Source organism: Trematomus bernacchii, unplaced genomic scaffold (assembly GCF_902827165.1).
Source record: "Trematomus bernacchii unplaced genomic scaffold, fTreBer1.1, whole genome shotgun sequence".
NCBI classification, from domain to species: domain Eukaryota; kingdom Metazoa; phylum Chordata; class Actinopteri; order Perciformes; family Nototheniidae; genus Trematomus; species Trematomus bernacchii.
The window spans coordinates 412888-427694 of NW_022987559.1; the positions used below are offsets into that span (position 1 = coordinate 412888).

The following is a 14807-nucleotide window of genomic DNA, read 5'->3' on the forward strand; positions in this document are numbered from 1 at the left end:
GGACAGTTTCTCTATGTTATTGTGCTACTAGCAGTACTGCAAGTTGCTGAGGAAGCATTCAGACGATCCGACGCTTATGTCCAGGAACGTGAGAATTCAGGTACATTCAGTTTTTAAACATCACTTTAAATGAATGTAACCATTTTATACCCGTTTTTATTCACGTTATAAAAGATGTCACCGTCTTTATTTAGGTGCGTGTGCAGCTAACGTTAGCTGGTTACGGTCCTAGCTTCAAAGTCATTAACGTTACTATGCTTTATCGCACATTCGTCACGTATTTCTTCCCACAGTTAACAGGATATCTGTTATATGTATGACGTATCACACCATTGTTAGCACTGTTTTTTCATTTGAGTTTGGTTATTTAGCTAAACCGTTGTTTCGAAGTGCATTTTGTTTACGCTTGTTATGTTTCCCCCCCCAGACAAACGTGATGACGTACCAGGTTAAGGGTTATTTGCTCCAACGTTTGCTGCTGAGTACTTAAAGGTCTCTGGCTGCTGAAGATACTCTGTGAAACGACGCCAACAAAACACATTCACACTGACAGAACTCTACACTGCATGCTACAAGACAGCGTCGAGCTGACATCGAAGACAGGTAGGACTGCTGAGCTTTGCTGAAACGTACTTTTCTAAACAGTATAATCCAGGGAACTCGCGTGACGCTGAAATGTAACCATAACAATGACCGTTGTTTAAAGCTGAGGTTAGATAAGTACTCAGATATTGTACTTAAGTAAAAGTAGAAGTACCAGAGTGTAGGAACACTCTGTTCCAATTCAAGTCCCAGCTGGTAAAGGTGCAGCTAGTTTGAATGACTTTGTATATTGCAGGGTAGCTTGTGAATTTACTCCAGGTGTAACTCAAGTCTTATTTAAGTGTTGATTATATTTCACATCATTAATCCAAATCTGCAAAGTAAGTAAACATCAGTAAAGTACAAGTCCCTCAAAATTCTACTTCACTTGAAATTGAGTATTTATACAGTGTGGTATTGGTACTTTTACTCAAGTATAGAATCTGAAATACTTTTTCCAACACTGCTAACAGGTTTTGTCTGTCATTTGTTGAGACGTGCTATTTTCGGGTTTCAACACAATATTTCTTTAACGACTTCCTGTATGGCAAATAATGTAGATGTACACACAATGCCATGAAACAAAGGGTCAAATGTAATGCAAGCCTAGTGTCTAAAGGAAAAAGCAAGTACAATTTAATGTACAGTACAGCATTACTTTATTTGTGTTGGTGATTTAGCTACTAGCTAATTTCCATATTTCGGCCATTGTCAAGTAAGAGGCAACAGCTAGCTTTGTCGTCCCTATAGCTATGGACCAACTGCACCTGTTTTTACATCTAAAGTTACAAAAACAGGTTGTCAAAGGAATGCTCACCAGACCCATTGCTTTCTCTGTATGCCTCATAGTGACTGGACACAAATGTGTTTTTTTTTTTTAAAGTTCAATAGTTAATGTCTTACACATCTGGTGTCCTGCTGGTATGTTTTCTTTATATCCTATGTAGGTGGGAAGGTGGAGAGGGGCTAAAGGCAGACCCATGGCTGCAGTGCATCATCCGGGGTGTCCACACAGGGACTCGCTCTTCTGGGATGAAACAGACTGCCAAAACTACTATGGGATGTTGTCACTCCATGAGGTCTTTGAGGTAGTTGGTTGTCAGTTGACACAAACTGACATTGAGGTGTTGTCGTTCCTCCTGGATGAAGCTTGTCCTGCTCCTCACCCTCTCGACCCAACAGGGTGGACAGTTGAGCCGTGTGGGGACGATCCTAATGACCCAGGTGTTTCTCCGAGTCCTGAGCTGCTAAAGGCCTGGATGAAGTTGAAACCTCAGGGCTCCCAGGGTCCCCTAGTGGCCTCATGCACCCCTAAGAGTGGGCTCGAGCTGTTGTTAGAGCTGGAGAAGCGAGGCTACCTCAGCGACGGGAATCTGGAACCACTACTGCAACTGCTGAGAGTCCTCACTCGTCACGACCTGCTGCCGCTAGCGTCGCACAAGAGAAGACCGACAGGTGAGGTTCAATCACAGGAGTACCAATATCAGATTTTAAAATTATGATGTGGGTTTGGGGACATCTCTCTACAATGGCCTGCTAGAACATGTCAGCAGTAGCTGCATTCCTGTACTAAGAGTTGTAGCCTGATGAGTACTAATCAATGTTTTTGTTTTTTAGTAACTCCGGAAAGGCCGATGCCTCACAGCAAAAAGCAGACAGAAATACCTCAACCATATTGTGCACATCATTTGAGAACTGGTAAGTGCACTGGTAGTATTTGGTTCATTCTAAGTACAGGCTTCAGTGTTACTATAAACCTTTGAATCAGTCAAGAAGACGTACTGTCCAGTACCAGTGTTTATCATTCCTTCCACAGCATGTAACATGTTAACGATGCACTTAAAGCCAGTACCTGTTTTAGGTTATGAGGCACCGGCATCCTATCAGAAATGGACATTTAGTTTGTTCCATTATTTCTGTTGTGCTAGGAATGCACATATGCATAATTAGAAACAGAAGTACAACTGTCAAACAGCAGACCCCCAAACATGTCCAAGCGTATGTGTCACTGTCCGAATTCCACAAACCAATAACATGCAACTTTCTCAGGTATTATCCCCCCTGTGACTGAGCCATCTGCTAGCAAGGGGAGGAAGAGGAGGGGTAATGGCTGGAGCTGCAGGCCCAAGAGAACAAGAAGAACTGTCCCACCTCTGCCCCCTCCACCACAAGCACATCAAGACTTTTGCAGTAAGTCCCACACCTGCATTATTGACCTGTCTCTCTGTTAGCTTTTTTCATCTTCTGCCTTCCTATCTTCATCCTGCCATGTCCTCTCATCCATCATTTTCCTTTCCTTTTCCTTATTTTCAATCTATTAACACCACATTCTCTATGTTGTCTCCCTGATTCTGATGTTGTTTGTCTATGCTGAACATCAGCTCGAGTTAAGGAGTCTTGATTCTTTTTTTTCAAAATGAAAAACCAAAGAACCTTCAGGCACAAAAATCTTGCGTGTCCACTGGTTTTAACTCCTTGCGAAACATCTGCGTTCCAAATAAGTGTTTCAACTATGGTTGTTCTCTCTCTTTTGGGGAGAAAAATTGTTAAGAGCAACATGTTACTTACAAACTTTAAAAGAACTGGACCAATTACTATAATCCATTTGATCCTACAGTAAATATCATGAAGCAAAGCACCAGTCACACTAACACAAGTAAACCATGGAGGGAGTTTACCTCCAAAATGTCAACATACTATTAGTGTTAAAAGCACCGCACAGAATTATTTTACACAGAGATACGCAACGTAAAAAGAACCGCCGTTAAGCCGGCTTAAAGTTTTCACACTGAACAAAAATCGGAAGCATTAGCATAGCCCCAGTGTGTGGTTATAAGCTAGCATGGCGACATCACAGGATCAGAAGGAGTTGAACACAACAGCATCGGCGTAACTCATCCTGACCGCATTAGAACAAAAAGCTTAATTTTGAAGAACTTAACTTTTGATTTTGGTTATATCACCTGCTAATAGACTCTATCTCTGCTACCATAGGAAACAACACGGTCATTGCACTACGAGTTTTTTGGAGCAAGCACTTGAATAAAAGTTGCTCGTTGACATGGTACATTTTACAATTATTATTTTCGTCTGAAGTATCTAATGGCACTAGAAGGTCAAACACGTATTCACTGTCTGCAGCGAATTATGGCTTCACATCTCAAACACCAAACAATTAATAAAACTTTGTCTGATTGACAACTTTCAACAATTGATTACGCTGTTGGACACTTACATCCCTTTCAGTTGGTTCTGTGGTTTCACATGTTTTTCATTTTTTTTTCACGCTCCTACTATGTTGAGACTTGCAGTATCTCCTTAACCGTCGTAATTAAACATGCAACATCAGGGGTATTTTGTCACTGTATCCACTTCTCCATCTTTACAATCTTTTCCGCTCATTTCACCTTTTCTCTAACCCATTGGACTATGTTCAGCTGCTGCTATTGATATGAGCGCAGACTTGTAGATTGTCTCCTGTCCTTTTGTCCACTCTGTACTGAAAGTTGTCCAGTCACCGCTAAACGCTGCCCTTGTTCTGCATTCATGTCCAGCTTGATACAAAGTTGTCACAATATTTAACTGTCCAACATCATATAAATTCCTGAAACATGTTTTATGCAGTTCTTCGAAACAACCTAACTCCAGTGGAAAGCTGCTCTTTGTAATCCATTAGCAATGTCCTGTTCCACGATCTAACTGTTGCCTGTCTTTGAATCAATCATTGCTACTTTCTCTGAGCCCAGTGAGATTGAGATAACACTAACATCAATTGCCCTTTTGTGTGACGTTTGCTAAGTCTTTCATGCCAACCGTTTCTATCCTCCATCATTGCCTGTTGCTCAGAAATACAAGAAAGGACTGATGATTCTAGCTTTATTTTTTATTTGAAAATATAATCACCTTAAGCCCGCTTAGCTATTCAAGATGCGTGATGTGCCTGTGACTATAAACATATCGCTGTCTTCACTCCACATTTGATTCCACCAGGTTGTCTCAGGATTGTGACTCAGATCCAGTAACAGAGAATGGATCATGGAGACAGAGGGAGAGACTGAGGAACAAAACAAAAAAGTCTGTCACTCCACTAAGTCCATACTTACTGCAGTGTGTGTGATCATCTCAGTCATGCGCTCAATCACAAGTCTGGGCCGATGCCTAAGGTAAAAGAGGCTCTCCCCCTTGTTACAGCAGGGGTTGGTGCTGCCACTTTGCTCTTTATTCGATGCCTGTGTTTCATAATGTAGCTGCCCCCTCCCCTGTCCCCCTCAGGAAACATAATTTGCTCCTTAAGAAATCATCCTGTAATGTTCTCTAGTGATGTGCACTGTGGATGATTCCTTATCTATTTCTGACGAGGGTTTTTGGTGTCAGTGTTTCACAGAACTCTTCAGCAGTAAGCCTCAATCAGCTCATATCTCAGTCATAACCACTGTAATGGCGGTTAATGTCGAGAAAGATATTTATTTGCGGAACATATTCACAAACGTGGCCAACTAACCTCTAGGTCTTTGTAGAGCTGGGACTATAGAGTGCCACAGTGACGCGTCCTACAACCCGGAAGTAAACTCCTTCCGGTTCCTTCGACAAAAACCAATGCAATTTCTCCATAGGATTTTGGGAAATAGCTCGAAATAAGGTCTGTGGTTGTAGGGGTAGACATGTGGAGATTATCCGGCTGAACAAAACGTGATCTGTCTCTTCAATTTGTGTCAACCACAGACCTTATTTCGAGCTATTTTCCAAAATCCTATGGAGAAATTGCATTGCTTTTTGTCGAAGGAACCGGATGTGGTAAAATGCTAACTTACGTCCGGGTTTTAGGACGCGTCACTGTGGCACACATAAATGTACATAGTAAAAGTGTTGACATTCTGACACATTCATACATTTTTGGAGGTCAACTACATGATTATGTAGAAAAAATGGTCAGGCTTTGTTACCCAGTAAGGATTTGAGGCCCGAGATCAACACTTTTTATATGTATGGCATCCATACGACAATAGAAACACAAAAGTTAGGTTTACTACATATAAAATGTGTTGTATAATGTAAAAAGACATTTGAAATGTGTGCGTCAAAAAAGTTGTTGCTTAATATTGCTCATAATTATATTTATTTATTTAAAGCAACAATGTTATATTTGTTATGCTAACCAAACAACTGGTTTCGTCCAGGTTATGTGAATGAACAACAGATCATTTTTTTGCGCACACAAAGAATGGAAAGCAAGGGGATTGTTAGGAGATATTTACAGTGAGCAGTACAGGATTACATGTTCTGATGCCACCTTTTTAAGCTTTTATTTAGCTTCATAGATTTGGGTGTTAGTAAAGGGCAATTAATACATATACTTAAATCTAAACAATATCGCATGACGAATAAAAATACGTTGGACATGTTTGTGAAGGTGTCAGTTTTTGCCGCATGTGGGAAGCCTTTTTGGGCCATCCTTTCCTCTCACACTATCCTCATTACAAGTGGTTTTAAACATCTGCCTTAATATTCACTCAACTCAATTCATCCTGGCTTACTGAAACTTCCTGTAAGCCAGCTATGGAGTCCAAAGCCAAAAGAAAAATGCTCATTTTTCACAGATCCTCGTCCTTTCAAAAGGGTCCTGGTCCTGAATTCAGAGAATCTAAACTGGACGGCTGTTTCGAAAATGCCCATGTAACCTTTTACTCAAGCAGTTCTGAGGAAAAATAAGCCAACAGTGCTCTGCTGAAGGAAGATCCTGCTGTATCTTATCTCTGCCCCGTGTGAGCCCTGGGTGTGCGTTTGTCAAGAGGGAGCAGAGATAGATTCAGTCCAACGCTGGCCCCTAGCTTTCAAACAGACCTCCAATTCTTTTCATGACTCATCTCTCAGATCATTTTCAGTGAAGTGTCTCAATTACATGCTGACAATGACAACTGCCTGTTACAAAATGCCCATAAGGTGTTTGTTACCTGAGCTCAGAAGTAGCTCTGTTCTATCTAAATGGGGTGCTTGTGAAGGCCTTACTTGCTTTAATGGACACGTCTGATTAATGTTGTGTTCGTAGCTTAAATAATGGGTCGGTGAAGGTGAGGGTAAGGGGATTGGTCAAGGTAAGAGTAGTCCCAAGCATCCCACTTAGACTCTAGTGTATATTATATTGTGGAGCAACAGTAAAGCTGAGCTGATTAACTTGTCAGTACCAACTATTGCCCTGACTCAGACCTCATTACAACTAAGAGAAGTGAGTGCTGTGCCATGCCTGCTTGATGTTGAAAAAAACGACCCAGTCGACAGATGTCCAACCCACTTGTGCTTGTCTCTCTTCTCTTTCTCTCCTTTCTCTGTGTTCGCAGTTCTAAACAGACCAACATGTGTGTCAGGAAAACAGTATCCTTACACACTATCAGAAGGAGAGAACGAACTCTAAATGCTCAAACCACGCTCAAAATGGTACAGAGGGGGATTTTTGTCTATGGGGGAAAAGAGAGTTCTGTCTGCCGTCTCTCAATACTCCCCTAACTCTCCACTCTCTTGGTCAGTCATTCAGCAGAAAAACGGATCGATAAAGAGTTGAAGCTCTCCTTGCCAAGTGACTCCTCGTAAATGGGTACTTAAACTTTTTTTTATTTTTATTTATTTATTTTTTATAGTGGGTTGGGGTTGAGATGAAGGAAGCCGAACAGGCTTGGTGTTTAAAGTGAGAAAATGAAAGCTGTGCCTCCTAATGTCCTGTCTAAGTGGATGTCTCTGTGTCTGATGAAGCGTGAAGTGCTCTGTAACCCTAACAAAATGACTATCATGGTGTTCCTGTGGTTTTAAATGGCCTTCTCCTCAGTGCCACTATCTCTACCTCCATCCTGCTCAGTATGAAATGGGAAGGCCGAAATGGAGGCCATCCATAAATACAGTAATTGCATGAAGGGCGGTTGTTTATCATAGCCACAGCCCTCACACAGTGTAATGATCCAAAAAGGTCGAACTGTTAACGGTGCTTTGGCTTAATATTTCACTCAGTCCATACTGAACACTGTATAAGAGCTAAAGGTTAGGTTACATGCAGACAGACTGATGGACACTTTGTGATAAATCAAAGTACAGAAATGGTGAAACAAATCTGCATTAGTCAATAGGCCTGCAAGATGTTTTCAACCCCCACCTTGTTTTTACAACATTGAATAACAGTGCACTTTGTCAAAGTTAAAACTAATCTGCACAAATTCCTAAGTTATGGACCTTTATCACAGCAGACATTTTGAGTTGACGGAATAGAAAAAGCAAATTTGATAAGGCTTCCCCGCGAAAGAAGATGAGTAAAATCATCAAGTCTCCGTAGTGGACTTCTAGTTTTACATGGTTCAGTAATTGTGCGTTACATTACACTTTTGCACTTGAAGAGTAACAGTAAGAGGCTAGAAGAATTAAAAACCTTATGCCAAGTAAACAACTGAATCATAAACATATTGGTTGTAATCGCTAAATGCTTCTTGAATCAAAAAGAAGGTTCCAAAACATTGTCCCAGTGAGCCAACATATACAACAACAGGGCCTCCCCTTAGTGAAATGCATATATCATTAATAACTCTAAATACACCTGTGTTTTCCTTCTATTACATGTCAAAATGTCTGCCATGAAAAACGTCTATTGTGCTAAAAAAACATTTCTTTGTCAGGGTTATCTTCCCGACTGCAGTAGGTGCTTCCTCCAGGATTACGCTGTTTGCGTTGTCAGAGCATAAAAGCACTTTTGAGTAAGAGATGTCTTGTAAATGTATTTTTTTTTAATACTGATTTCAAATCTGTCTGAGGGTCACCAGTAATTCCCCTCTTAGTTCTTTAAGAGTTTTCTTAGGCCTCCCGGTATGGTTAAGTATTAAAATACGGTATGTCCTAAGCCCGGTTTTTGGGATTGCTCTGACTGTATTAAAGGGCACCATTTGCTTTGCTACGTATTTGTACCCTTCCCATGAGTATTACTTTTAAATGATCAACCAGAAACAGTTGCAATTTTATTGTGTAATGTTTTATTTCAAGTAACCAATAGCTGAAGTCCACTGTTAATCAATGTTGTAAAACAATAAACCATGAAAAAAGGGGAATTCATTCTCAGTATTGGCACTTTACGTTCTCTGAAGACAGTCATGATCTATGTTATGACAAAACAATGTATCAAACTTTTATCTGTATGTTTTGGTAAGATTTGCAGACTAATATCAGTTATTTAAGACACTGTAATAGAAAAAAGGTTTAATAATTTGTTAAATCACAATCAAATATTCCTGTAAAATGTCAGTGTTTCATATTCCTGTACCATAATGCCTTTATAAAAAGAAACCTTTCCTTCTATGTATTAGCGAGCTGAAGTTGAATTGAATGATTTCCATTTGCAAGTCTTATCCCCAACCGTGCATATTCTTAACATTTCCTGAACCTCATCGATTAAGCGTCTCCTTTTATCCAGTGCTCTGTTTTCATAGTAATCTAATTACGGCCTTATGTAGCATGAATGCAAATGCCAATGTTTGGTTATCGCTCTCCTACAAATGTTAAGACGTGCAAAATCAATGCCTTGATTCAACATTTGCATTTCTAATGTTGACATTTTCCAAACTTTCTCCCTCTGGAGCCTTGTGCCATTCCCCACAGCCCCAAACAAAATATGCACGAAGAGGCCGTAAACGTGACTCTGGAGTTAACACATTCACTGTGGAGCCCTAGCTACTGTAAAGGTTACCATGTACAGATGAGATAAGTCTTCAAGTTGGGTCCTTGGTGCTCTCTTGTAATGATTCTGTACCTTAACCGAGACTCCAGTTATCATCTTCACATCAGAGTCATACGTTTGAGCTTTTATGGCATTTTTTTTTTTTTTTTTAATGGTGTCTTCAAGTGTTTTGTTTCCATTTCTCCTTTTTTTTTAACGTCTGCCTGAGCTCCAAAGAGGTTTTGCAAAACCTAGAATGACTTCCAAACAGCTTGTAAACATGTTTCTAGTGAAATAGATGTCATCATCTACCTATGGTAGTAGATACTGTTAACCTCTACTAGGGGTTTTGAGTAGGAGGGATGGATTTTTGTTGCAGCAAAAGTCTTCAGCCGCTGGTTTCCACTCGAAGTCCTGGAATAATGACATGGTGGACGATCTCAGCGGTGTTCTTACTCAGTACAGTATGTATCCTCTGATCTTTCTCGCTGCGCTGTTGCATGACCACCAATCCTGTAACTCCGGATCTCCAGCAGCTATCTGTTCTCCGCATCAATCATGTTGATCAGAAAAAATCTGCCCTTTAGAAACTCCAGGCTGGAACAGAAAGCCTCTCCTGGGCTTCACACTGCTAAGTTGCTTTCATTACTTCCACCACAGAATTTGCTCAAGTTAATTTCCATATGCTCATTACACAAACAACAGCCCCGATTTATTTAGACCGTGCAGGACACTGAAAATTCTGATGCCATTTCTATTCACCGACGGCAGTCATCTAGCTAACAGCTGACATTATTCTTAAAATGTTGGAATTGCCTGGGAAGAAAAGAGACGACACTAATGGTTCAGTTGCAGAGTATTTCTCTCGATGCTCCAAAAGGTCACTTTTCACCAAAACAAGGTTGCAGCTGCACATAATGCAACAAATGCACACAGTCTGGTTGATCTAGCCACAGGGCCTCTCATGATTACCAGTTTGCCTTGCTCTCCTGCAACATTATATCTGCACTTTGTCAAAGGATATTTCAGTGAACATTTTCTAGTCCAGTTAGTAGTCACAATCACCTTTGGGAACTCTGGTGCTCTCCAAACCCCTTATTTATTGTTGAACCCTTGCTTAGTGTAACGACAATATAAACATATTTTAACAATATTGTCTTGTCCCTGTTTTTTTTCCCTTTTTTGTTTTGATTTGATTTCCCTTTCTCTCTGTTTCTGGACGTGGGCCTCTCCAATTCTACCCTTTTCCACTTTCTCCCTTTTCCTTGTTCACTATCTTTACCTTTCCCCCACCATTCATTTCCTCCCTCTACTCTCTCCCACCACACTTTTCCACCTTTGGCTTCCTCCTCCCCCTTCTGTTATCAGATATCCGCCTGCGTGTCCGGGCCGAATACCTGGAGCACGAGTCTGCTCTCCGTGAGGGAGTCTCGTCGGACAAACAGCAGCCCCTGGAGCGGCAGTTTGAGTTGTTCAGCAAAGCCAACACTCTGCTTCACGCCAGAGACCTCGGGACCCTCGTCTGCGTCATCAAGTTCACAGATGTTGACAACCTGGAGTCCTTCTGGGCAGACTACCTCAGCGGAGCTCTGCTGGAGGCCATGAAGGGAGTCTTCATCACTGACTCCCTGAGGAGGGCCGCAGGCAGGGAGGACGTCCGCCTGATGATGAGTGTGGACCAGGACGACTATGAGGAAGGCCGAATGCTGCTGAGAGAGAGGAGAATGGTGTCATCTAGTAAGGGTGGGGTGGACTGAGACTCGCTGGGATTATAGGCTTGTAAGAGTGTAAGATATTGACTTTAAATGATGGAATAATAAGAAATGATGTATGAAAATAAATGGTTACAGGTTAATCTGCAACCATTTTCATGGCCTCCTTTTTTTTAAGTTGCAATCCATGTGATAACCACTAGATGGCAGCTCTTACCATTGGTTGTTTGAAATCATAATCGGCCTTACATTTTCACAAGTCAGTTTTTGTGTTTAAAAAAAAAAACATGACCTATTTGTTAAAGAAAACTAAATAATAATTTGCTTTCATGAACAGGTGCCACTTTGTAGGACACCAGGATGAGGCAGGATCCATCAAGATATGTCTTCTTAGACTCAGTGAGAACAAGAGCAAGCAAGAGTGTGCCAAAATAAGTGGTAAGCCCCATATAATATTATAATATTATAAATATAAAATAAGTTTATGAAATAAATGTTATGTTCAACAAGTGATAGAAAAATAATTACATACTGTTTAGGGCTGAGACAACATACAAACACTCCTGAAATGAGAAAGGTGCTTCGTTTTCAAGAGCATGTTGTACTTGAAGAATACTTATAGTTCTAAGTAGCACTTCTTTATTTAAACTGATTTAAAGGACAAAGAAACTTGCCAAGTTAAGTTTCTGGTCTTTAAAAAAAATGACAGAGTTGAGCACAGACGGAAAAGTGGTCCTCGCTCGGTAAAGATTGACCTTTGTGTCCAACTTTGGAGAGTCGAGAACACGCATACACACCTAGATAACACACTGGGATTCTCAGCCCTGTGTGTAACGATAACTCCACTTGTGATTGCCGTGGTCAAGTGGATACGGCAGTTGCCAGTAGATGACAGCAGTGATTAGGGCTAGGCCTCAGCAGACCATGGAAGATTCATCATCCAAAGCTTGTCAACAGACACCCAGATAATGCAACGGTGGCTTGTGCCCGTGCTTCTAGCTAGGCCTCGGCAAGTGCCTCTCTCAGCAAGTAAAGCACAGGACAGCGCGTCGGTCAATAGAAGTGATGTTGGAGAGATCAAAATCAAAAGTGCACATCCCAGCTCACTCAGCCCTGCTATGTAGGCCCAGTAGAGTGGCTCACGGACAGCTGTCGACTCACCCTGCTGGAACTAATGCCTGGACTTCACTCATAGAAGACGATCAATAAGCCCCCCCTCCGAACAGCCACGACTTAAGCAGGCAGACTCGCTACTGTCTGAAGGGCAGGCAGGCCAGGCAGAGGGAGGGACAATGGACATATTTCTGTTTGCTTAAGTGTTGTTTTGATACTGAATTTGTACGTATAATTTTGATTGTACTGTATATTCATAAAAGGAAAAACAAATTCAGGGAAACATTTTTGTTAAAAATAAGAATTTCTGTTGGAATGCCAATTCTTTTTGTGGATGTCTGTCTATATATGACATATTATAATTTTTTTATTAATAAAAGTTCACTGGCCTAAAGCTGTTTTTGCACTTTGACCTTTATTGTATCAAAAACGTAAAATGCTCCATTTGTAATCTTTGCTGTCAATGTCATGCAAGCGAAGCACTTTGTAAATGCATCACTTCCGTCACTCCAGCACCACAGTCGTCCATAGAAATTGTGAAACAACATTTTATGGAAAAGCTGCTTAACAATCCTAACCAAACCAGACAGCTGTTACTGTATATTTGAAAAAAATGACACTCAACACAAGTCCTTTTTGACTATTCTGCCTGTAGAAAGATTAAACGTAAGCCTTATAAAAATCTAACTGAAACCCCTAAAGCACCTCTTTGCATCTCCGGAAATCACTTTTGAATTTTTAGTTGTCTGTTTTTTTCTCCTCAGTTTTCTCACTTAGTCGTTTTCCCTGGCCCTGCGTACCTGTATTAGTGGAGCGTGCCCTGCTCCTGCCCCCGCCCCCGGACGGTCTGAAGAGGTCCATCGAATGCAGGTCACCGTGGATCAGATCCTTAATTATTTTCTCCTTGCTGTAAGCGGTCAGCACGATGAGACCCAAGAACGGTGTGTGCTTCAAACATCTTATTAAACTACCCACCATTGTGCTACGTTTCCCTCCACTTGCTTGTAGGCCCGGCTATTGCAGTGTAGTAGTTGTAATGTTATGTGATGTTGGACGCTTTATTTATTGTCAGTAAAAATGTGCCTTTTTCTTTTGCTTCATATACAATGCAATCACCTCAAATGTACACTTACAATGTCTTCAAACAATATATAATATTTTCAGCTGAGATGCTTATCTTTATCTGAAGTTTATCATCTTCCTCCATGATAGATTATGGGACCTAAAAATATAATTCTCTTATGAATATTTAACAAACAGTCGATATATTTTGGACATTTAACCTCCATTTTTTTTATCCACAAAATAAAAGCGAAACAGCTGATACCAGAAAGGATCTTTACCAAAACCCAAATGAGTGACACCTAGAGTAAAATCTATTTCATGGCTTCCTCTAAGCTATGAAATGGATTTGAAAGGTGCTTCTCCTTATGTTTTCAAATACCTCCAAAGCCTTGCTCCAGATTACATTGGTAACATTCGTACAGCTAAAGTCCAATGTGAGATTTGTGCTCATCTCTTTCAGCTTCAAAAAATGTACTTTTCTGTATTGCATTAAATGTACATAACGTTTATTTAGCTCTAGTACAAATAATATGGCAGCTTCTCAGAATGTAATCATGGAGGACCAATTTAAATAGAGAGCATTTTATTTTATTTCTAAATCAGTTTTAAAATGAATAAGGAATTGCAGAATTTCTTCAGTAGTTTGCTTCAATTCAGAGTAAAGAAATGATAGTTTTGTATGCAAACGTGTCAATTCTTTATGATATTGAGGGGGTCTTTGACGTATAGCTGGACCTTCTTGGACATAATTAAGTCCTCTGATGTAGAGCAACACAGTCCACAAGCACATGAATAAATAATGTAAATGCCGGCTAAAGGGCACTTTGAAGAGTCACCTCATTACACTCGGAAATCTAAGCTTGCACTCTGTACTGGCGCTGTGACGGGTGACTTTTTTTACATTGAGTTCAAAATGGTTTTTTTAGACCAGTGATTTTGACACAGGGAAATAAACTGATTTGTTATGTTTGAAGGTCATACTTAATGTATTATATTATTTTATTTATGTAATCCATTGTGCACACAAATGGCTAAATTACTGTCATTTTTATATACATTTTAGGGCCTCTTTATGCCTCTTTTTGTTTTAAATATTTAGTGCCAATTACTTCCTTGTCACTTGCTGACTTAAAGACACCATTATAATGTCAGTTCAGGGCACTCTGACCACACCCGGCCTTGCTGCACTGCAGAGTGTCTAAATTAAGTTTTATTATTGACTCGCCATCATCGAGGACAATAAGTGGAACCAACCCTCGGGGAAAAACCTGATAGGGCCGTTTCTACCCTGTTCAGAGCTGGCCCGTTTGATGGCCAGCTAAACTGCCCCAGGCCTGCCTTGGGGAAAACTGAGATTTTTTGAAAGCCGCTTCTCACCACACCCAGCCTTAAAGCAAGACCAGCGATGCGATGCCCACAGGGAGACCCAGGCACTCTGAAAACTACAGAGGTCCAACTCAAAAGACGCTGCCGTGTTGCTCCTCTGAACAGTGACTCACCCTCGGATGACCCTGCCACTATGAGGGATTTGTTTGACAAAGAAATCGGGCGCATATCTGGAGCACTCAGTAACAAAATGCTCACAAATATCAAAAGGACAAGACTCAGATCACCTTTAACAAGTCACACCCTACTTTCTGATATACTGCACT

General features: G+C 40.7%; 1 protein-coding gene across 3 annotated transcripts; it reads left to right on the forward strand.

The window, feature by feature from the left end:
- On the forward strand, positions 1-14111 carry dedd1 (death effector domain-containing 1). Of its 3 annotated transcripts, XR_004555333.1 has the most exons (8): positions 1-100; positions 428-603; positions 1530-2037; positions 2200-2280; positions 2632-2772; positions 10634-11052; positions 11315-11415; positions 12855-14111. XR_004555333.1 is itself a non-coding variant. In XM_034124009.1 (7 exons), exons 3-6 carry the CDS (start codon positions 1563-1565, stop codon positions 11020-11022), a joined length of 1086 nt encoding a protein of 361 aa, XP_033979900.1. In that variant the 5' UTR covers positions 1-100; positions 428-603; positions 1530-1562; the 3' UTR covers positions 11023-11052; positions 11315-12474. The 3 variants fall into 3 exon arrangements, 2 of the variants coding, with proteins under 2 accessions (XP_033979900.1, XP_033979899.1); XM_034124009.1 differs by lacking the exon at positions 12855-14111 and having other exon boundaries at positions 11315-12474; XM_034124008.1 differs by lacking the exons at positions 11315-11415; positions 12855-14111 and having other exon boundaries at positions 10634-11304.
- The last annotated feature ends 696 nt before the right edge of the window (positions 14112-14807 follow it).